At 45.2% G+C, this 21,524-nt stretch overlaps 1 protein-coding gene across 13 annotated transcripts in view; it reads left to right on the top strand.

The window, feature by feature from the left end:
• UACA (uveal autoantigen with coiled-coil domains and ankyrin repeats) overlaps window positions 1-21,524 on the top strand; it is a 49,916-nt gene that overhangs the window by 1,688 nt on the left and 26,704 nt on the right. For 2 of the 13 annotated variants that reach the window (XM_083586197.1, XM_083586196.1), the window contains exon 1: window positions 4,885-5,048. The exons of 4 other annotated variants lie outside the window; for them this stretch is intronic. In XM_083586197.1, coding sequence (XP_083442323.1) covers window positions 4,977-5,048 — 72 coding nt within the window. In that variant the 5' untranslated portion in view covers window positions 4,885-4,976. Of the gene's footprint in view, window positions 1-4,878; window positions 5,049-20,783; window positions 21,214-21,524 lie in introns of those variants that run through there. 7 more of the 13 variants (XM_083586199.1, XM_083586198.1, XM_083586202.1 and 4 more) reach the window with 6 other exon arrangements.

Here is a 21,524-nt window from a genome sequence, read left to right as displayed (position 1 = left end):
GTCTCATGCTCTGCCGACTGACTGTTGGGAGATTTGGGATAGATAAAAAGAAAGGACTTATTCACGCAGTGCATAGTTAAAGTTATTAAACTTGCTCCCACAGGAGGCGCTGATGGTCAGCAATGGCTTTAAAAGAGGAATGGGCAGATTCATGGAGAATAAGGCTACTAGCCATGATGGATCTGCTCTGCCTCCGCAGTTGGAGGCAGCAGCAAGGATTTTGAGTACCAGTTGCTGGAAACCGCAGGAAGTGAGGGGGCTCTTATGCCTGAATCCTGCTTGCAGGTTTCTTACAGGCGTTACAAATATGGCTTTGCCATACAACAGCGTATGCAAGGTTGCAAGCGGGGAGGTTCTCCTACTGCTAAAAGGACACCTCCTCCACATTAACTGGTGCTTTGGGGCTATAGCAGCAAAGACACTCACTGCTTTGACGTTTGAGATAGAGCTAGGTGCCCTTCACCTCCATCAGCCCCAGCCTCCTACAGCTATGCTGGGAGGGGCTGTTGGCAGTTGTAGTCCAAAATGCCTGGGGCGCCCCAGTTTGTGGAAGGGGGACAGTTCCCTCCCTTCCAACTCTTTCTTCAGGTTCTCATTAACACTTGAACTGTGCAAGGATGGATTACTGGCTGAAGTGTGCTAGGATAAGCTGGATAAGTGTCCCTGTGACTAAACCTTGGCTTGCACACTTCTTGTTGCTTATGACGGGCCAATTTGCTCCTAATTCGTCCTGGTGGTGGTGGTGGGGAGAGAGAGGGCGCGAGGCCAGGGTGAACATAGTTGTGCCTTCTCAATGTCCAAACTGTAAAAGCATTTCCTCTGGACTCTGGAATCTTTCCTTCCAAATGCCACTGGCTTTCTAACTTGAGCAGAAGTGCAGGCTGCTTTCCATCCCGTTTGAAGGCAGATTTCAGGCAACACGGGGGGAAGGTTTTGACCCCAAAGGAGCATGCCTCGGATTGTTGTGGCCCTGTGTCACCCGGCAGGTTAAGTTTACAGCGTGTCGTGCAATTGCCTTATTTGTATTGGACGAGGGAAAACAAACGAGGCAGGAGACGGGAGAGCTGTCTGGTATGTTCTTGATGCGCCCCAAACTACAAATAGCCCACTGTGGCGGGGTTGGGGGGGGTGGAGGAGGAGGCACGGGGCATCTCAGCCACCAGCGTAGTGCTACTTTTAAAATGATAAATATCACGTCTGTAACCTCCTATAATTTTAGGTCACCCGCAAGCATGGCCTGAATTCCTAGCATGGGGGCAGGTATAAAATTAGAGGATTTATTTTCAGATTGTGGCCGCTCTGTTGGGGGTCTTGAATGCGGGGCTTTTCAGAAAGCTACACTCTGATCAAGGTTGGCCCTCGGTGATTTTGTTGTCAAATCCTGGGAGGTTTAATATGGCAATAAATCTGCAAAAAAAGTGGGGGGTCTTCCCCAAGCATCTTGTATTCAAAAAAAACAAACAGCTTTTCTCCCTGTGTGCAGCACTTTAAAACAGACAAACTGCATCTTGGCATGAATTGCAGTTGTTGGAATAGTTGAGAGTAGGAACCCATCGCTAGTCCCTGTCTTTGCAATGATCATATTGTGTCCTTTTTTTCTTTCTTGCATTTATACCTCACCTTTTCCCCTCAAGGATCTCAAAGTGGCAGACATGGTTCTCCTCATTTCACTCCCACAACAACCCTGTGAGGTAGGTTAGGCTGAGATAGGGTTGCCATACGTACGGAATTTCCTGGACATAGCCAGAATACTGCAGTTGGAAGCAGTGTCCGGGCGGAAATCGCTAAAATGTCCAGGAAAATCCAGATGTATGGCAACCAATGTCTGAAGTCTATATTTTGGTGATTTTCCTGAAATATGGCTCAAAAACTTCTTTTTTGAGATTTTGAAAAAAAAAAAGGCTAAACAACTTTGGGCAATTTTTAACAAAAGTTCAACAACTTTTGTATTCGGATTTTCACTTTTTGAAATACAGTGGTACCTCGAGTTAAGAACTTAATTTGTTCCGGAGGTCCATTCTTAACCTGAAACTGCTCTTAACCTGAAGCACCACTTTAGCTAATGGGGCCTCCCACTGCTGCCGCACTGGCGCCACACAATTTTTGTTCTCATCCTGAAGCAAAGTTCTTAACCCGAGGTACTATCTCTGGGTTAGCGGAGTCTGTAACCTGAAGCGTATGTAACCTGAAACATCTGTAACCCAAGGTACCACTGTATTGTAAAATTAGGCTGAGAGGTGTTGACAGGCCCAAGGTCACCCAGTTGAGAGCTTCATTGCTGAGTTGGGATTTGAACTCTGGTCTCCCAGATCCTCGTCTAACATTCTAACCACTATACCATACTGATTCTAGCAAGAGGATTCTGTGAGTGCTCCCATGGTTTTTTGGGCCAGGCTTATCATGCATAATGCACCTCGTCTAGACACCTCTTGCTGGCACCAGTCTCTGCTTGTGCAAATAAATGGTTAGCAGCCTTTATGGCATGGAGCTGCTGGCTATTCCTGTGCTCAGAACAGGAACTGTTTAGTGGCACGGAGAGATCTTGGAACAGAGGGTTTGCAGCGATGGCTTTGTAGCTTGTAAAGAACTCCAACCTCCCCCCATCCCAGCGGATTCTCGTCTCCTCCTGTTGCACAGACCTATGCTTGCAATCGCATGCTAGAATCATAGAAATGTAGTCGATGGGACCCCAGGGGCCATCTAGTTCAACCTGCTGCAGTGCAGGAATCACAGCTAAAGTATGAATGAGTACACCTGTGTACAGAGTCTTGTGGCAACTGAAGTGGATGCTCTCAAGGCAAAGCATCGTGAGGCTTAGATGCGACAGACGGGCCCTGATAAGTCAGTTATGATCTAAGCTGTTCCCCGGGGTCTTGTCTCATTTTGCTAATGGCTTCATATTTTAGATTTCAGCTCCATATGTGACTTTAATTCTTCTGCATCAGCCTTCCCTAAGCAGCCAGCATGACCAGATGGAGCAAGCCTGTTTTCTGCTTCTCCAGAGGCTAGGGCACGTACCAGTGGATTCAAATGACAAGGAAGAAAATTCTGGCTTAGCATTAGGAAGAACCTCCTTGATGGTAAGAACTGTTTGACAGTGGAATGGACCACGACTCTCCTTCCTTGGAAGGTTTTAATCAGAGGTTGAATGGACATCTGTCAGGTTTTATTAGCTGTGATTCCTGTATTGCAGGGTGTTATACTAGATGACCCTTGGTACCTCTTCCAATTCTACAATTCTATGATTCACAGTCACTGCCTCTTTGACTCCTCTCCTTTGTCAGAAGCTATCCAGCTGTGTGGAGATCCTGGTAGGGAGAGTGCCCAGGTGGAAGGGATCTGATGAAGCCTCTTGGGAGCTAAACTCCTGCCTGCCTGCAGCATCTGTTCCCCGTCCCCCAGACATTAAGCTTCTCCGTTGAGATTCTTTCCTGAGCCCACATGGAAGGATCCTTTCTAACTGCAGTGTGGGGAAAAATTGGGTTTCTTTTCCCATGGTAAACAACCCTGATGAGATAGGCCATCAGATCTTGTGGAAAGCATTTAACCCTTTGGAAAGAGAAGCTGCAGCCCAGCAGACAGTCCCTGCCATGCTGGTTTGTAGCCCAACACATCTGGAGGGCATCAGGCTGGATGAAGGCTGGGTTACATTAATGCCAATTCCAGCCAGCTGGCAGTCTTACCACAATGGGTCCTATTGCAATCCAAGTAGGGTTATTGTCTGGAGCAGGGGACTGGCTCTTTCTGCATCTTCTCCGCCCCCCCCCCCACATAAAACTCTTATTCCCTTTGGGTACTCTGAAAAAAATTTGTTTCCCTCCCTCCCTGTTAAAAGCCTCTTTTAGGGATGGGGTGGGGTCAGGACCCAGCCACCCATCCTTTTAAGAGCATAAGAAAAGCTGCCTGGATTGGGCCACTGGTGCATTTCGTCTAGCATCCTGTCCTCACAGTGGACAACCACATGCCTGTGGGAAACCCACAAAAGCCCTCTCCCCTCCTGTGGTTTTCAGCAATCAGTATTTAAAAGCATTTCTGCTGCCAACTCTGGCAGCAGAGAACAGCTTCCCCAGCTTCCCCATCAATAGCTCTCTCCTCCATGAATTTGTCTAATTCTCTTTTAAAGCCATCTCGATTGGTGGCCACCCACTGCCACTTCAGGGACTGAGTTGCAGAGTTTAACCATGTGCTGTATGAATAAGTCTGCCCCCTTTGGCTATGCCCATCCTGGGCCTTGACCCATAACTATCAATAGCACTTGCACCCTTGCCCCATCGGCCTGTGGCTGGTGCCCTTTCAGGACCTAGGAAAGCCCTCCCTGCAAGGATGGCCATGCAGGCCACACAACCAGGCCTGCTCAGCTTCAGCAAGATTAGTGGGGGGTGGTTTTTTGGCAAATTTATTTATCATTTTATAATGTATATAAAACAAGACAAAAAAAGATGAAAAACAAAACTATAAAATGGGCACGTAGAATGAGTTGGACATGAGTTAAAACAGAAAAGTCCAAGAAAAGATTGTCAACTTTATCAGATCTTAGCAACGCGAGCGTTCGATGCGCCACGGATTCCTGGCTAGTTCGCCCGCGCTATGCCAGACGCGGAGGGCAGCCCAACCTGCCTCCCACCCGGGCGGCTGTAGCTGCCGCTCCTCCAGCGCAGGGTGCGCGCGGCCCTTTTTAAAGCTGCCCAGCCTCCCGCCTCCTCCCCGCCTAGGGGGCGTGGCCCCACAGGCACCTGGCCAGCCCCGCCCCTCTCCCGACCCGGGTACGGAGTCCTCGCTCTGGGGCCGCTTGCCGAAAGAGACCAAGGAAGTCCCGCCCTTCTCCCGAGGATCCGCCTCCCCAATGGCTGCAGCGGGGGCCTGGCCGTCTTCCATTGGCTGGGTGTGGGTGGAGGGGTGGGGCGAGGAAAGGGGCGCCGGCGCCGAGCGTCGTCCCGTCCCGAAGTCTGAGGGGCAGCGGCGGCGGCAGTAACATCATGAAGAGCCTCAAGTCCCGCCTGAGGAAGCAGGAAGTGTCGGTGGCGGGAGGCGGTGGAAGCCTCGGGGGGGTGAGTGGCTGGGGGGGGGGAGGGCCAGGTGAGGAGGGCGCTGAAGGGGCGAGAGTGAGGGGCAGCCTCAGGCCAAGGGAGGGGGAGGGGCAGCCTCAGGGCAAGTGGGGGCAGAGGGGTGGAAAGGGAAAGTGGGGAGAACTTGGGGGGGGGGCTCTGGCATGCAGCTCCCGCCTTTCCAGGGGATACAGCGAGGTGGGTAGTTGGAGGGTCGTCTGGAGGAGGGAGGGAAATGGGGTAATGTGTGACCCACAAAACGGAATGGGGGGAGGGACAATAGGAGCAGCAGCAAAGTCACGCTCTTCCTTGTTTTGACATATTTTTCTCAAAGCCCCCGCCCTCGCCCCCCCTTTTTTTTGTGGGGGAGGATGGAGATCCAAATCCCGAGGTAGGAAAGTTTTCGCCCTTAATCCAGTTGCCACAGATCTCTCTCTCTCTCTCTCTCTCTCTCTCTCACTCTCTCTCTCTCTCTCTCTCACTGTTGCATGGGTTGCACTTTCCAGGGCAACGTAAGCTCTGCATTTGTTGTCATACACACACAAATAAAAAGCTGAATGAGTTTGGCCCTCCTCCTGATGCTGGTGCTGGCAGAATTTACGTGCAGTTGACAAGGCCTCCCCTGCATAGCGATCCTCTGCACTTGCTGAGCAAAGCTGAAATAGGAGCACCCAGGAAATGTTCTGTGAGAGCAAAAGAGATGGAAAGCTGCGTGTCATGTTTTTGAAAATAAGTTCATCTGGGAAACTGTTCAGCCGCTTCCGAAGTGAACTAAAAAGGCTTCTTGGTTAAACTGCTTCCCTTCGAAGTGAGTTGTTGAACACTTTGTGCATTCAATTTCCCCCCCTGAAAATGTGTTAAGAACTTTTTTAAAAAATATGGATACAGGCATGATGAACATTATCTTAATTAAGTTTGACATGACTTCACAAAAGATGAAGATTTATTGTATCTCAGCCCAAAGTGTGTTGCTGTCATCCATCTGTCTCAAGAGACAGTGGAGTGTGTCCCTGGGGGTGAAGTCAAACTGTTGCAGTAGTGTGTATGATTGGAAATAAGTTTCATTACTTCCAGCCAGACATACTTCCAACTATATAGATTTATGACAGCAGCCATAAAATGATTAATTATGCTTTCTTTGAATATACATTGGAAAGGGCCCTGTTCACTTAAGTTGTTTATTGGTCCTCAAACTTTTTTCAGCAAACCACTTAAGAAACGTTTTTTTTGTTCTGTAAAGCAAAGCACATGTTTAACTAGTATTTTAATAACCATAGTATTGTCTTTTCTAATGTGATGAATGTACCTGTTCTTGTGAACAAAAGTTATTTGAAGTTGGGTTTGTCAGTTGCAACATTTTTCCTGCTTCTGTATTTAGACTTGAGGTGGAGTGATGAAAATCCCATATTGCGCTAGTGCTGTTGTATGAAAATCATGGGCCATAGTCTGTTTAGTAATCTGGTCCCAGCTCTAAATGGTCTTGACAGTCATCAGAAAAGAAGAAGAAATCCAGTTGCTCCACAGCTTTTCCCAGGGCCACCTAAAGGGAGCTTGCAGTTCACCAGTGGCCTGTGACCACTGTTTGAGAACCTCTGATGTGTCTGATCCACAGGCCTGAATCCATTTGTGTGCCTATTACTTCACATTAACGTCTGTGGGAAGTGAAGTAAGCAGGCAGGTGAGGCAAACCTTGATGACTTCAGGGCAAGTACTGGAATTTCATGGTAGAGTTGTGTACCTGTTAATGACTTTGGTTGTCATCACAGTGACAAGACTCTGAGATACTTGACAAGATACATGCTAAATTAGTCATCCTTAATTTGGCATGTCGGAAAACCACACTCTTGTTACCAGGAAGGGAGGCAGCTCAGGGTGAATTCACATGGGAAGAGATTGAGGTTATGTGTTGTGTTGGGGTCTGAGAGGAAAGCGCTGAATAATTTGTTTGAGGACTTCGTTGTTGGTTTTTTGCTTTGATTACATGACAGATAATCTATAATTATTCCTTCATGCTCCATAACTGTGGAGTGCATCTCCCCTCGCCCTCCACTATTTTTCATTAGATGCTGCTGGTGGCTGTCACACACCTTTAGTGTGCTGTGTTTGGTGTCAGTCTCTCCTTCAGTAAAATCTTCTCAAATTGTTGGTAGTCTTTGACCAATCCCCAGAAAATGATGCTCCCATCCATCATTGGAACAGCTTGATGCTGAGGCTTTGGGGCTGCTCATGTCACAGGGGAACTTTGCAGCTCTGTTGCTTTCTTGCTGTGAGGCAGCATATAAGTCCACGTCTCAGTTCTTTTCCCCTGCTGCTCTTATAAAATAGGAATAGAGCAACCTCTCTCACAAACTTGATGAAATGAATTCATTTCTCGTGCAAAAGGTGTTATATGACCTGCGGGTATACGGTGGTATATAACTTCAATAAATAATAATAAGTAATAATAATATGGAAATGAATGAAGGTGTGAAAATGGAACAAGGTGTATTGCCTCTGTACTGAAGTGCATTCATAATTAGAACATGTTTTTGCTTCTTGGTGTTATGGATTGTTAATATATGGGAGAAAAAGTGGTATTGAGAACCTTAACATTGGGCTGACTGTGATTGTGAAAGCAACAGTAGAGCTGAGCAAGCTACCCTCCCCACCGGCAACATGTTTTTTAGATTAAGACTTATGCATATACATACTAAGTTAAAATGAGGTATAAAACATATCAATCTCTATACTGAGGCAGAACCTTAAATGTTCATCAGATTATGGTCAGAGTAAAATAAAGCCACTTGTGCACCCTTGACCAAATCCCTTTCGGGAAGGTGATGGATGGCTTTTGGCAAGCTGTTGAAATTTGTGACTTTTAGAGTGAGTCAATAAATATGCTAGAGGGAGGAACTTTCTAACCTGCTCAGGGACCCTAAGGGGAAGAGTGGATAATAAATTAAAAGAACTTGTGTACACACAAACTTGTTCTTTAGAGGCAGCTCATTTTTTAAAGATTTTGCCAGACTTATTTTGCTATGGAACCTGTTGGTCAAGGCTGTTTTGACACATTCATGCCCACTGAACCATAGCTAGTGTAGACTCCAAATGGGTCGGAATCTCCTTTGCCCATTATTAACTTACCTGACCACATACATCAGTCATTAGTGCTGTAAATAAGAACAAATTCTTATTTACAAAAACTCATTTGCTTTGTTGTCTGGAAATTATTGCTGCTTGCCAAAGGCATCCAGACCAATGCAAGCCAGGTCTGTAGACATACAACCTGTACCATGAAATTAGACATTGTCTCAGCATTCTTTTCTTCAGACTTATCTCCTGTTTTGATTCAAATGTCGAAAATATGAGCACTTAAGGAGGGCGGCACATTTTTGTGTGTGTCTGCAAGTTTTGCACATGAAACAGTGCTAGGGTTGTGCCCATTGTGTGTTTGTGAGAACACACATTTTGGATGTATAAAGTGAGAAGATGAGGTGTGTAGGAAGTGCTTGGATCTTGTTGCATTGGGAAGGTAATTCACTTATTTCGTAACATCTCAAGTCAAGCAACTCTTGCTCTCAGCCTACTTAGGAATTTGGAATAGGCTGCAAACCAAGGAATCAAGTTGGCTAGCTATACCTATTTTGGCTAAAATGGATCCCCTCAAAAGGAAGGAGCACAGGGAAAAAACCAGAACTGTCATAAACTATATAAATGGCTTGTAACTGATTTCACGAGGGCTAATGATTGACGTTGAGATTCATGCAGGCAGAACTCAGAGCTTTGCCCATTGAGATGGTTGCTGAAGATCTGCATATACTCAGGACAGTGAAAGATGAAGTGTTGTGTGTTGAGGCCAGAAATGAGGAACACAGAGAACAAATTTGAGGAGGACAGTTTCCTCCTAGAATATGCCAGCAACTCAGAGAAATGTAGCCTCTTCATCGCAATCGGACTTAGCAGTATCTGACTGCACACTGAAGTTAACCTTTCTGTCAGTTGCTGAACTTTGCTCCAAATGTAGATCTTCTTTCTGGGCAGTTTTTTTTAATCACAACTGGATTTTGCCCCATGAATTGTATCTTGTGGAAAAGTACTTTTTGAGACCCATGACTCCACCCGCCTGATACAGCCTTTACACAGCAGCAGAAGCAAGGAGGGGCTTTTGCTGTGTGAGTTTTCCATTTCATTGATCAGACTTTGGCTATTGCATGCTGCAATTTCTGCTGTGCCTGGATTAATTACTGGTCATAAGCTTGCATCTCTCATTAATTAGCAACGTTGAGGCAATCCGAGGTCATTTGTGTCTGTAGTCATAGAAAGCCAGGCCCAGTGTGTAACTATGGGAATGCTGTTATTACCTCCTCTTTTTGAAACAAAGATTCCCATTCTGTACTCCTTGAATTTAAAAGCAGCCTTCACATTAGCTGGCATGCTTGCTCCATGACGATATAAATATAATGTAACTGAGAAATGGGCAGTTTAGGTTTGTTTTGCCAGATTTACTACTTGCCTGCTACAACCCCAAGATCCACCAACCAGAGCTGGGTGCAAAAGATGGTTGGAAGAAAAGAACAGAGTGCCTCCAAGCATAGAAATTTCTTTTCAGTACCAGACTTGAGCTCCTTTCTTTCACACACACAAAATGCTGCTCCTAATTCACTTCCTTCATTTTGGCAGCCTAATTTGGGTGGGAAAGGTCCCTTTGTTATTGCTATTGGAGTCAGCAACCCATGTAGATCTATTGCAAGTCTCCCAAGAGATCTGCCAGTAGATCCAAATCTGCCTTCTACTCACCCTTGATGTAATTTATTAAGTTTATAGTAATGCTGATCACAGCTCTGTTCTTAAATTTCCCCAGATCAGTTAGGGGTGTGTGTGTGGAGGCAGTGGAGTTTGAAGTTGGGCACAGGGTTATCGGCACATTCAGTGGGCAGCTTCCTTCCTTTGTTCAGATTTTGCATTCAACAAACAGCTTTGTGGAGACTCTGCTGACCCTTAATGTGATCAGATGAAAGGGAAAGGTGGCCCTTTTCTTGAGAGCAAACAGAATGCTGAGCATCTGATACTGGCTATGCTGACAGCCTTAGCTTTCCTGCAAACTGTTTACATAGGTTTGCACCTTGGTTGCCATCCTGGTTTAAAACTTCTTGGAAGAGAGTAGCAGTTAAGGTGGTGGTGTTGTAGGAGGAATTGCTTACTTCAAGGGCCAGAAACCTCATGCAATTGTCACACTCTTTGTAACACTGTTGTTGTTCTTTGTAACACCTGGTATTGGTTTTTATTTTATTTTCTTAAAACAAGCCTCAGCAAAGTGTTTATTTTTTGTTGTTTTGCTTCTGTGACATAAGCCACTTGAGTGTGATAGCAATAGTTTTCAAAAAACAAATGTATGCTGATTCCTGCTTTAAATAAGATGGCATTAGAGGACTACCAATTCCCTATGAAATTGGAAACTTTCCATACAGTTTCATAGGAAGGGACATTACCATGTTGCATCAATCCTAGGGGAACTTGTGGCTCCATTTGCATCACAGATGGGAGCAGCTGCACACTTTCTAGCTGCTCCAAGCTATTTTTACCTGTAGGAGAAATAAACCATATGTTTTAAAGATGGATTTTGGACCACCTAGAATTTGGTGGAGTGTGGATTTCAGAGAGGGACCATGTTCTAGTGTGCAACTCAGTCAGGAGTTGCAGGTCAAAAGAGCTAGCTGTGGAATGCAGACCACTGCACCCCCTTCCTCCAGTTCCTCCAGCATTCCCTACTCTGTGCTGCTCATGGGAATATGGATTTTATGCGGATATGTGTGGGGTCTTGATTGCTGTTGGCTGGATCAGTGATCTTCTGTGCCAAATTGCACAGCTATTACTTTACTAACAAGTGATAGTGGACATAACCCTCCTTGTTCCAAACTCAGGAGTCTTAACCCAACTGAAGGCAGATTAGTGGCAGCTTCCCTGCAGAGTCCAGCGATTGCGGCCGAAGAGAATGTTGGATTTTCAACTTTGCTTAAAAGAACTGAGGAGATCTGCCAATGAACGAAATCATTATGGCCAAGTTGTAGATTTCTTCTTGGAGTCTCAACTGAGTGTTGCAACGGCATATTTCCATGCTTCAGAATTACTTCAGCATGCTCTTTTGCTCAGAAGCATACTTTACTGAACTGTTTACTGATGTGTGTTTGTGTGTTTTTCATATATAGGGAGTGGACATTTATGCAACTTCTTCTGAGAAGAAAAATGTGTGCCTTGAATGAAATGCTATTAGTGGTTAAATGTGTCAAGACTTGCCTGTATTAATTACAGGGTGGAGGGTTAATCTAAAACCTGCTGTTCTACAGTTCTAGAGTACACTGTCAAGTCATTGCTCTTCCAGCAGGGGAGGGGCCAGTGCTGCTCACTGGTGGAGCAGAACCTGCTTTGCATAGGGAAAGTCCCAGGTTCAGCCCCCCAACACCTCAGCAGCCTGATGCCCTCCAGATGTTTTGGAATAGGACTCCCGTATTCATGCTGGCTGGAGAGTTGTAATCCAAAACTCCTGGAGGGCACCAGATTAAGGAATGCTGATCCACAGTGAAAAACTGCCTTAGGTATCACAGTTGGCAATAACTTTCCTCTACTTGAGAACCCTGTTAGCCAGAGAAGATGATGCAGGCCTGACTTCCTGTAAGGCAGTTTTGTACGCTCAGGGGTAGCTGCAGGCTTAGGCCTGTGATTCTTTGGCCTGCGCTTGCACTACATTCAGGTTTACCTGACTATTGCATAGGGATGTAAGGCGGCAGCCATCTCTATCCCATCCTGCGTTCATTGCAATAACAACAATGAAAATAAAAAATAAAAAATAAATGTAATAAATTGCATTTATAGCCCACCCTTTTCCTCCAAGGAGCTCAAGGTGGCATACATAGTTCTTTCTCCAAGTCCTCATTTAATCCGCACAACAACCCTGTGAGGTACGTTAGACTGAGAGGCAGTGACTGGCCCAATAAGCACTGTTTCTATTCCACTGCAGTTCTGCTTCCACTAAAACCTACCTTGTTCATCTTGCTGCCAGCTGTGGCTGAAATGTACACAATTAATTTCAGTGCATGTCAATGGAAGTAAAATGTCAAAAACAATGCAGGGAATAATGCAATTTAAGTAATGTTTGTGGGTTTAAAAGACAGCCCTAGCGAAAACGACTCCTATTTGCTTGCATGATTTTCAGTCCTGACCTCTTACAAACATGCACATTGTGGAAATTCTCTTAACTTTCCTACTTTTGAGTGAGGCTCTTAGGTCGGATTGCTTGCATTAGTATTCCAGCCTGCGCAAATCACAGGCACCTCCAAATCTGTCAGCTAAGCTCTGCTGGTTTCCCTTTGAAAGGGATATTTCCATTTTGTCTTTCCATTTCATAATCGGAAATAAAGCACTCTTGCCAGTGTGAGTGATGGCATGTAAACATCAGCTGGATTTAATTTTGTTTGTCCCTCAGACTGTGTGTAAGATTGGGGGAGGGTGCCTGTATATGGAGGTGGCAGTGGGGTCCTGTTTCTTTCCAAACTAAACATAAGCTTCAAACTCCTTTTTCTTGTGGGAAGAGTAGAAGTGTGTGAAAGTGCTTCCTCCTGTTGCTTTTGTGGGTGTTTGCTTGGAATTTATTCTACCCTCGAGAAGCCATCTCATAACTGATGGCAGACTGTCCTTATTCATTAAGGTGCCACAAGCAGTGTCGTAGCGTGGGGGGTGCAGGGGGGGGCCGGCCGCACCAGGCGCAACATCTGGGGGTTAGGGTTAGGGGGCACAAATCCACGGGTTAGGGGGTGCAAATCCACGGGTTAGGGGTGCAAATTACTTGCCTTGCCCCGGGTGCTGACAGCCCACGCTATGCCACTGGCCACAAGACTTATTCCTTCCACCCCACTTTGGTGAAGACACTGACATTTGCAAAACACACACTTTATGAGCTGGGCAATTAAACTGAGAAAGCTGCCAGCTAATTGAGAAGGAGCAGGCTGTCCCTCCCACATGTAACAGGAAGGTCAGTCTCTTCCTGTGATGTTTTAATCTTTCTGGAATGCTCTCCTCCTTTGGCTAAATCGTGAGTTAGGGTGCATGTAGCTTTAATGATAAGAAAAAAGCAGTTCCCCAAATATTTTTCCAAGGGGACGTGTCTATGCTGGGTGAGGCAGGCTTGAGTTTGAAGAAACTTCATGGGAGAGTTTTAGTTCATTCTCAGGATCTGATGCCTATTTTTCCAGATGTGTAAGCAAATTTTCCTCAAGGCCAATTGGCTTGTGACCCTTCCATTTCCTCCCCACCCCTCCTTCCGTGTCCACTTGTAAAGATTTACTCATTTGCTTAAACCATTCTGGATTTATCTGCCCTGCAAACACCTTGGTGTGGTGTAGTTCAGGCTTTGCCAAGCTGGTGCCCTCCAGATCTTTTGTAACCACAATTCCCACCAGCAGTTGTACAAAACATCTGGAGGGAGCCAGCTTCACAAAGGCTGGTATAGCTTGTTCATCCCTCCTCTCCACTTGCGGCACAGTCTAGGACTATACGGGTTGTATTCAGGTCCTAACCTACGGTAAGTTATTAACTTCAGAGAGTCGAGTCTGAAAAGAGCTAGCATGGAATATCACAGTATCTGTTTATCTGTCAGTGATGCTGACATATTGAAGACCATGTATTGGGACTCCAAGCAGTTTGGCTAACTGTGCCCAGTTGCTGCTATGCCAATGACTTCCCCACTGCCCCAGTTTACCCCCAAATTCTCAGAATTGTTGCTACTGTAGGCAGACTTGTGACTTAAAGAGCAAATCTGTTCTTACATACACTCCACAGAAAAATATTTATTTTTGTGGGCAATGTTGGTATCCAAAATGTTGCTTGCAGTGATGTGCGGTGAATTTTTTTGTAGGGGAACAGTTAAGGCCAGAGGTGTCAGCTTGCAAGGACAATTGTGGGCCCGGGGGGCCCGGGGATGACACTGTGATGTTGCACACATGAGCATCGTACCTCCCTCCCTAAGCCAGGCAGAAGCTTCCCAGGCTTTGGGAAGGAGGTGCCAGGGGAATATTTAGGGAACTAGCCTAGTCCCCCTAGTCCACTGACCGCACCCCACTGGTCGCTTGATAGTGTTAAAGCTATTTATCATGTTAAATGAGGTAATGAGAGACTGTATAGCAGAGGAAGACCCATAGAGGAAGAGCCATCTGCCTTGCATGTAGCAGGTCCCCGGTTCATTCCCCAGCAGCTTTTCCAGGTACTGCTGTGAAAGACCCCATTCTGAAACCCCGGAGAGCTGCTGCCAGCCAGTGTGAACAAAACTGAGCTAGATGGACCAATGGTCTGACTCAGTATATGGCCGCTTCCTATGTTTTCCCCATGAGGAAGGCAAACGACCAGCAGTAGGTGGGGTCTACTGGAAATCATGACTGGGTGTGTTTATGATAAAGAAATGTGTCTGGACTGAGCGCTGTGTGTGTTTCTGCATGGCTTCCAGAGTGTCATCAAGGTGGGGTGCCATCTACAGAGGCACTCGCTTTGGCAGGGAGCCTGTTTTAAAATAAAGGCTGCTGTGTGGTTGGAAGCCTGTGCCGCTGTGTGTCTTGGCAGGAGAATCACTAGTGTTGTTGTTCTCGTGCTATAAGTCCGGGCCATGAGGCAGGAAGAAGCAAAAAGGGGAGGGTGTGTGTGTAAACAAACAGCCACTAATTTCACATGAGCATCTGTGGCAAAAATGACGGTAGAGGGAGGGATCTTGATGGCCCACATACACACTTTATAGTGAGTTCCACTTTGGCAGCAAATGCCGCTTAAGGATGAATAGTTGGGGCAAGGCGTGGTTACTAAGTGCATGAGTGTGGGACCCTCTGCTGCTGATTCTTTCTGTGTGTAGTCTGGCATCATGTGAGGCAGGCTAGGGACGTGCATAACAAGTACAGCCAATGCATTTGGAGAACCAGTGTGGTGCAGTGATTAGTGTGTTGGACTAGGCTTCAAATCCCTGCTCATCCGTGAAGCTCACTGTCTTGCAGCCTCACCTTCCTCACAGGGCTGTTGTGATGATAAAATGGGGTCAAGAGAACCTTGAGCTCCTTGGAGGGAAGATGGGGTGGAAAGGCAGTCAATCAATTTAGCAAATTTCCAAATGAAGAACCTTGGGAATAGTGGGTTTCAAAATGCATGGACACATTCCATCGGATCTCAGTGAATTCCCAATCTTTGATACAAACAGCGGCATTTGTCAGTATGGCTAGTTCTAGTCAATTCCCATTATTATTTGAATATTCTTGATTCGGGTTGCACCTTGTATGTATTTCCTTATGCTGATATCCCATTCCCTCCACCCACCCTAGAACCCAAGGTAGTATGCCTGCAGTTCCCAAGTAGTCTCCCATCCAGGAACTGACCAGAACCGGACCTGCTTAGCTTCAGCAAGGGGCCATGTAATGTTCCTCCCTGCATATTGACATCAGACAGGTGCCTTCATTGTATTCCTTCAGTGCCTGCTTAAAACTCTTTTGTTTTGGCAAGCCTTTCCAGAAATATAGAAGTTACATGTGTTTTAATATCATTTTAGCTAGTATGGAACTTAAGCCTCTTTTAAATATTTTTAATACCTATTTTTTAACTTTTTTTATAGATGATTTAAATGCTTAATTTTATTTGGTTGTAAACTGCTTAGAGGTTTGAGTCCCCTCCCACTGAATCAAGTAGGATGTACATTCTGTTTAATAATAAATATGTTGGAGATTTGGGGTATGATTTATTAAATGTTACCCCGAAAATAAGTTCCCTGACAGATTTCATTGTAAGCCCTTGAGTACTCATGTTCCACTCATTCCTAGGTCATGCTGCTCAGCCTGATTTAGGATTTTATTGTGTTTGGATAATGTGTGTCTTGTTAGACTGGCTGCCTGGGTGTGATCAGAAGACAGAACAGTAATATGTTTAATAAAATTGAATCTGAATTTTTGCTTAAATTTGCAAAGCTGAAGAGAAGAGTGGGCTTTGAGGGCAAGAGGTCATTGAAGAGATTAGCACACTGCTGCATCACCCCTCGCTTTAGTTACTGGAGATCCCACAGAATGCCACTTTTATCAGTTATCTGTTTAATCATCCTGACCTTGTAGAGACTATCGGCTCCTTGGCCCAGGATTGTGGGAGTCTGATGTCTCTTACAGGAACTCTGAAAGTAACTCAGTTTAAAAGAAACTTAATCAGTTGTGGAATTCACAGGGCAGTGAGTGACTGGAAGAGAATTACAGCATAAGAAGTACACTATGTATCTTTCATAGAAATCCCTGGAATAATCTGGGAATGTCCCATGATTCTCCTGTTTACAGTTGCTCCACTTAGAGTCTCCAGCATTAGAATTGTCCCCTAGGCAATTTCTGGTGCATGGGCTAATTGTGCCAGGATACATTCCATTTGCAGAGTTGGATAACATGCAGTGAGCAAAAACCTGATTCTGAAGTGTGGTCTAATCCTTGGAACAATGTTGTGGCAAAGCATAAGCTCCACCACTTAAGCCCAAACCCCATAAAAATATATCAAATATATAAAAACTTTAGTGTGACTTAGTGCTGGCAGATTATGCTTCTTACTACTTTTGCGGATTTTTGTGACGTAGAAACACGCAAGGTGGTGAACGCTTCTTCATTTGAGGTTTTTCAACAGAGGTTAAATGGCCATCGTTTACGGATTGTTTAGCTGTGTGATTCCTGCATTGCAGGGGGTTGGACTAGATGACCCTTGGGGTCCCTTCCAACACTTCAGTTCTGTGGTTATATAAGGTTCCATTAGAATTGGAGCTGTAACAGTGCTCAGTGTATGTGGCTCAGAGATAAATGATTGTGACAGAAGAATAGAGCAAGAGATTTCAGTTTTCAAATACTGTAAGAGGACTTCAGAAGCCCTCGCCAAGTAGCTCCTTTTGACTGGGTGCATCTGTGTTGGGGTTTTTCTGAGAGGGAGACCTCTCATTACCTTAACTGCAGGCCAGAAATTTACACTTGATTGGGTATGCGGAGGTTACACTTCTGTTGTCACCCTTTTCTTTTGGCATTCAGTGATCACCACCTTCTCTCATTTGGCATGAGTCATTAACTGCAAGAGAGATCACCTTACCAGTCCAGTTGGTAAGCCTTGTAAGGCAGGTGCTGTTTTTCTCAAGTGGAGAGCAAATGCTGAGGATTTATTAGCCTGTGTCCATCTCCATTTGTAAGAGAACTTGACAAAAACTTGAGTTCTGCAGAATGAAAGAAGAAATGGGTCCAGTCTAGAGGTGGCCTTGATCCTACTTCTTGGATAATCTAGAAACTGGAAAACTTCAAACTCCTTAGAAGCAGCAGAAACTATTAATAGCCTTTATTGCTGGTAGCACCCAGTGATTCCAATTCTCTGTGTTCACAGCAGCTGTATGCCCTTTCCGCTGGTAATTTAAGAACATCCTGTCTCATTTTACCCTGATCTGCAGGAGTAATCCGTGCTCTTGGTACATTACATACCACAAACGCCTCTTTCTACCTTTACTGCAAGGTACTGTAAGTCTTTTAATATGTAGGCTCTCAAAAACCAAACAAGTTAGGAAGGATTTACCCCTTTTAAACAACAGGGGCTGCATTGGATGTATTGTGGGTGTCTGGAAAACTTTATAATCTGTTTCATGTTAGCTTTTGGTGCATAGCTGTCAACTTTTCCCTTTTCTTGCAAGGAATCCTATTCGGAATAAGGGAATTTCCCTTAAAGGGAAAAGTTGAACGCTATGTTGGTGATATGACATGTTCTAAGATCATAAATTTGTAGCATTGGAAGGGACCCTAAGGATCATCCAACCCCTTGGTGAATAGACATTCCGTTGTGGCGACTGTGACCTTAGTTTAAGGTATACCTAGCTTGTATACCTGAGTTTCTAACACTGCTTATATATAGTATAAATGTATAGCATTGTCAGCAGTTAGGATTTTCTGTGTTATTATTATCTTTAAATCTCACTCTCTTCAAAAAGAAGCTGAAAATGTCTAACAGTAATAAAAGCAACAAAACAACCGGCAGAAAAGAAACAGCAGCAGATAATGCTTTGTCAAGCATTAAAAGGAGAATAAACCCACCAGCAGGAGTGAGGTGGTTTCAGTAACTAACTGTCTTAGGAGTAAGCTCCATTGGACGTGGTAGTTAAAAGCCTTTTTAAACAAGACTAATGACCTCCTTCACATTTTTCAGGCTTGAGTGGTTAAAGAACTTAAACTTGCAGGAGACTTGCAACTTGGGCTGTATTCTGGTCAGGATGAGGCATGTCTTGTGATTTATCCCCCACCTCCCAAAAAATCACTGCCTCGGTCTGCAGCAATTCCTTTACTCCTTATTCCCATTACACTGTGTCTGGTTTATCTATCCTGCAGACTTTCTTCACTCCTCTCACTATAAATATTCCTTGTGTTCTTTATTCTGGCCTACAGGAACCTGATTCAATCTCATTTTTCAATCCAAGCATCTTGCTTCCACCAGCCCAGGATTCAAAAATCCATACAGCTGGAATCGGGTTTGAGGTTATTTGGTCAACCATTTGCACAGCTGAGGTTCCGTGTTTCTAAATGTTATTCACAGTCATTAATACAGCTAATACCATAAAACTTCCAAAAATAAACATGTGATTATCATGAAGACCACATTGAGACTATCACAAAAAATCATTATCAGACACACACACACACACACACACACACACACCACCCACTCAAAGAAAGCAGAAAAGACGTGAGTACGTAATTTCACCCCAGAAGGGATATTTAATCATGTATTTATTTAGGAGCAGGGGCAGTGGGAATGAGTTTATGGAACCGAAGTGGCAAAGAGCCCACCAATTCCTTGGGAGTATAATATTTTTCACCAGGTTGGAACCTGGATGTGAAATTCATTTGGCACCTGCTGTAGGCAGAAGGAAGCAAGATATAATGTGGCAAGTCAGGTAAACAACTTATTTTTAAGATCTTTGAAGCTAGTTTAATTTGCCCTTGAACTTTCTTAACATTATAAACCCAAATTGTGGTGGATTTACAAAATGACTTGCTGGTCCCGTTCATATGAGATTTTGCTAACCATTTCAGTTTCATTTTTCTTGGAATGTTGTTTTCGTGAGGAAAAGCTGCTGGGTTGCACAGCTGGTTTCCTAGAATATACCGTTTTCCAAGTTCACTCTAACGTTAAAGCAGGAAGCAGAAAGCAATTCAGCTGCTACTTTCCAGAGTTATGAGAAGTGGATGCACTTCTGCCTTGCCAGGGAAGCGAGTTCAGTTGTAGAAAATGACCAACAACCTTGGCAACAATGCAGTTTTGCATGGGTGGAATGGAAGCTGAGGGGATTGTTGGTTGAGGCCAACTGTTTGCCTGTGTCTTGCATCTCCAGATCCAAGGCCAACAATTCATCTATGTCTCCAAGTGCTTTCAACATGAAGCATGCATGCATACCCACTCAGGGAAAAGGAGTGGTAATGCTATCTCACCTGCACAGCTCTGGGGACCTGCCCATATCTGGTAGATCTCCTGAGTACTGCTGCAGCCTCTTGAGTATTATTTCTTTGGTGCAGCTTATCTGAGCCCAAGCACTGAGGCAAACCAAAGAAGCTGTCAATGGCTGCTCCCAGCTTTGAACCACTCAGCATCACCAGAGTGGTATCAGTGCAAGACCTTATTTAGGCAAGCATTTTGTGACTGGGAATGAGTGAGGGGATCCTTCTATTTTAAAATGCTGAATGTTGTTGTCCATGAGTCTTTTATGGGGGTGTGGGGGAAGGAGTTCGCCTATTGAATGGACAAATGTCCTCTGGTAGACCACAAACCGACCTCTGAGCCACCATTAGAACTTTCCAAGAAGGGTCACCTCAGCAAATTGTATTTTCAGTCCCTATGTCTTAATAGTCCGGAGGGCTCCCCCCCCCGCATATTTCATGGGCTCCCTTTGGACCATTTGATCTGGAAGATTCAAAGCTGGTGTCATCCAACTGTGCTAAAGATGGCATTTTAAGAGTGTGCCTTCCTTGTTAAAACTGAAAAGGAGAAAAGGGAGCACCGCATCCCTAGGCCTGTTAATCACTGTGTTGTCTATTTGATGGTTTGACAAACCTCCATGGGGCTTCTCAACTAGCCAGCAAGGAGACAGCCTGGCAGCAAAAGTAAACTGAAACCTCCTTGGCTTTCAGAATGGGGTCCGTGCTTGTAAAAGGAGAGTTCTTTTTATTTATTTAATTTTTTTTAGAAAAGCAGGGGCACGTGTGTCTTCTAAATAAACATCTGAGATGCTTTTGTCAAAATAGACTCTTGCATTCCTCTCTGCTGGACGCAGTCATATGATTACAAAGCCGCGATCGGCTCTTAAGCTGTTGGGAGCCCGTACTGGTTAATGACAGGGGTCCCTGGTAGAACTGATCATGCCCTATTTTACAGTGGCTTAGTTTCCCTTGGAAAGTGTCACTTGAAAGCTAATTGGGCACAACATACTGCATTTGCTTCTTAGAGGGAGTACAGCGCCTGGGTCAGTAGCACATGTCGCCCGCTCGTGGTGTGAGCAGTTTGTGCACATTCTTGCCTCTCTGGCCGGCAGCGGCCGTCACGTATTACTCACCGGTTGAGCATTCACTGGATATATTATTAGCTATTTCTTTCGATCGCTCAGCTATCAAGTACCGGGCAAATCAAAAAATAGCTCTGGACTGGTGTGAGACTGTCTGCATATTGTTTACAGGATATTTTGGAGCGGGGCAATATTTACTGTGTCTGAACTGCAGAGGCAGTAGTTGGCGCTACGGCGCAGGAGGAGTGAAAACAAAAGCCACATTGGTGTTGGGCATCCCCCTCCTCCAGTGCCAGGCGGGGGCAGCTGCGGCAGTTGGCACAGCCCGCTGGAAGGGACGGTGCCACTTGACACAGCCCTGCCCCTAGAAGCTGCCCAGTTGTCTTCTCAAGAGTGATGAAGTCTGAAGAAGACCCCGAAGATGGAGACAGCATGTCAGGGGATCCGAGCTAAGGGAAGAAGGACCAAGATGAATGCAGAAGGGCAGCAGAAATTCAGGTTGCACTGGGCAGCCCCCTTGGACTCTGGCTGTAGCTGAATGTCGGGTTTGCTGTTCACTCTTGGCAGCCAGGACTCGGGAACTCTAGGATGAGTTGCTGGTTTTCCTGTGCCCTTAAAAACACAGTAGGTATCGTCTTACGGCAGAGCAGCTTCCAACTTTTTGCCACAGCTTGCATTGTTCCTTCTCAATGTGGCCTGAATTGCAGCATTTGCTTGTTGTAGTATTCTTTCCGCTTAGAACTCTTTGTGAGAATTTCTCTTAATTTACGCCTTTTTGTGCAGTAGACAGCAGGTGAATTGAAGAGATGGATGATCTCGGTGCTGCACTCTTTATGGTAGATTTCTGTTCAGAAGGAGTTGCTGGGCTTCTAATGTTTGAAATCCTTTAAATTGTAATCCTGTTGTCTTTATATCCCACCTTTATTCCATCTTGG

The sequence above is a fragment of the Podarcis filfolensis genome, assembly GCF_964270895.1.
Source record: "Podarcis filfolensis genome assembly, chromosome: 14".
NCBI classification, from domain to species: domain Eukaryota; kingdom Metazoa; phylum Chordata; class Lepidosauria; order Squamata; family Lacertidae; genus Podarcis; species Podarcis filfolensis.
Note: the sequence above shows the minus strand (reverse complement) of the source record. Positions and strands in the feature narration are given on the sequence as shown.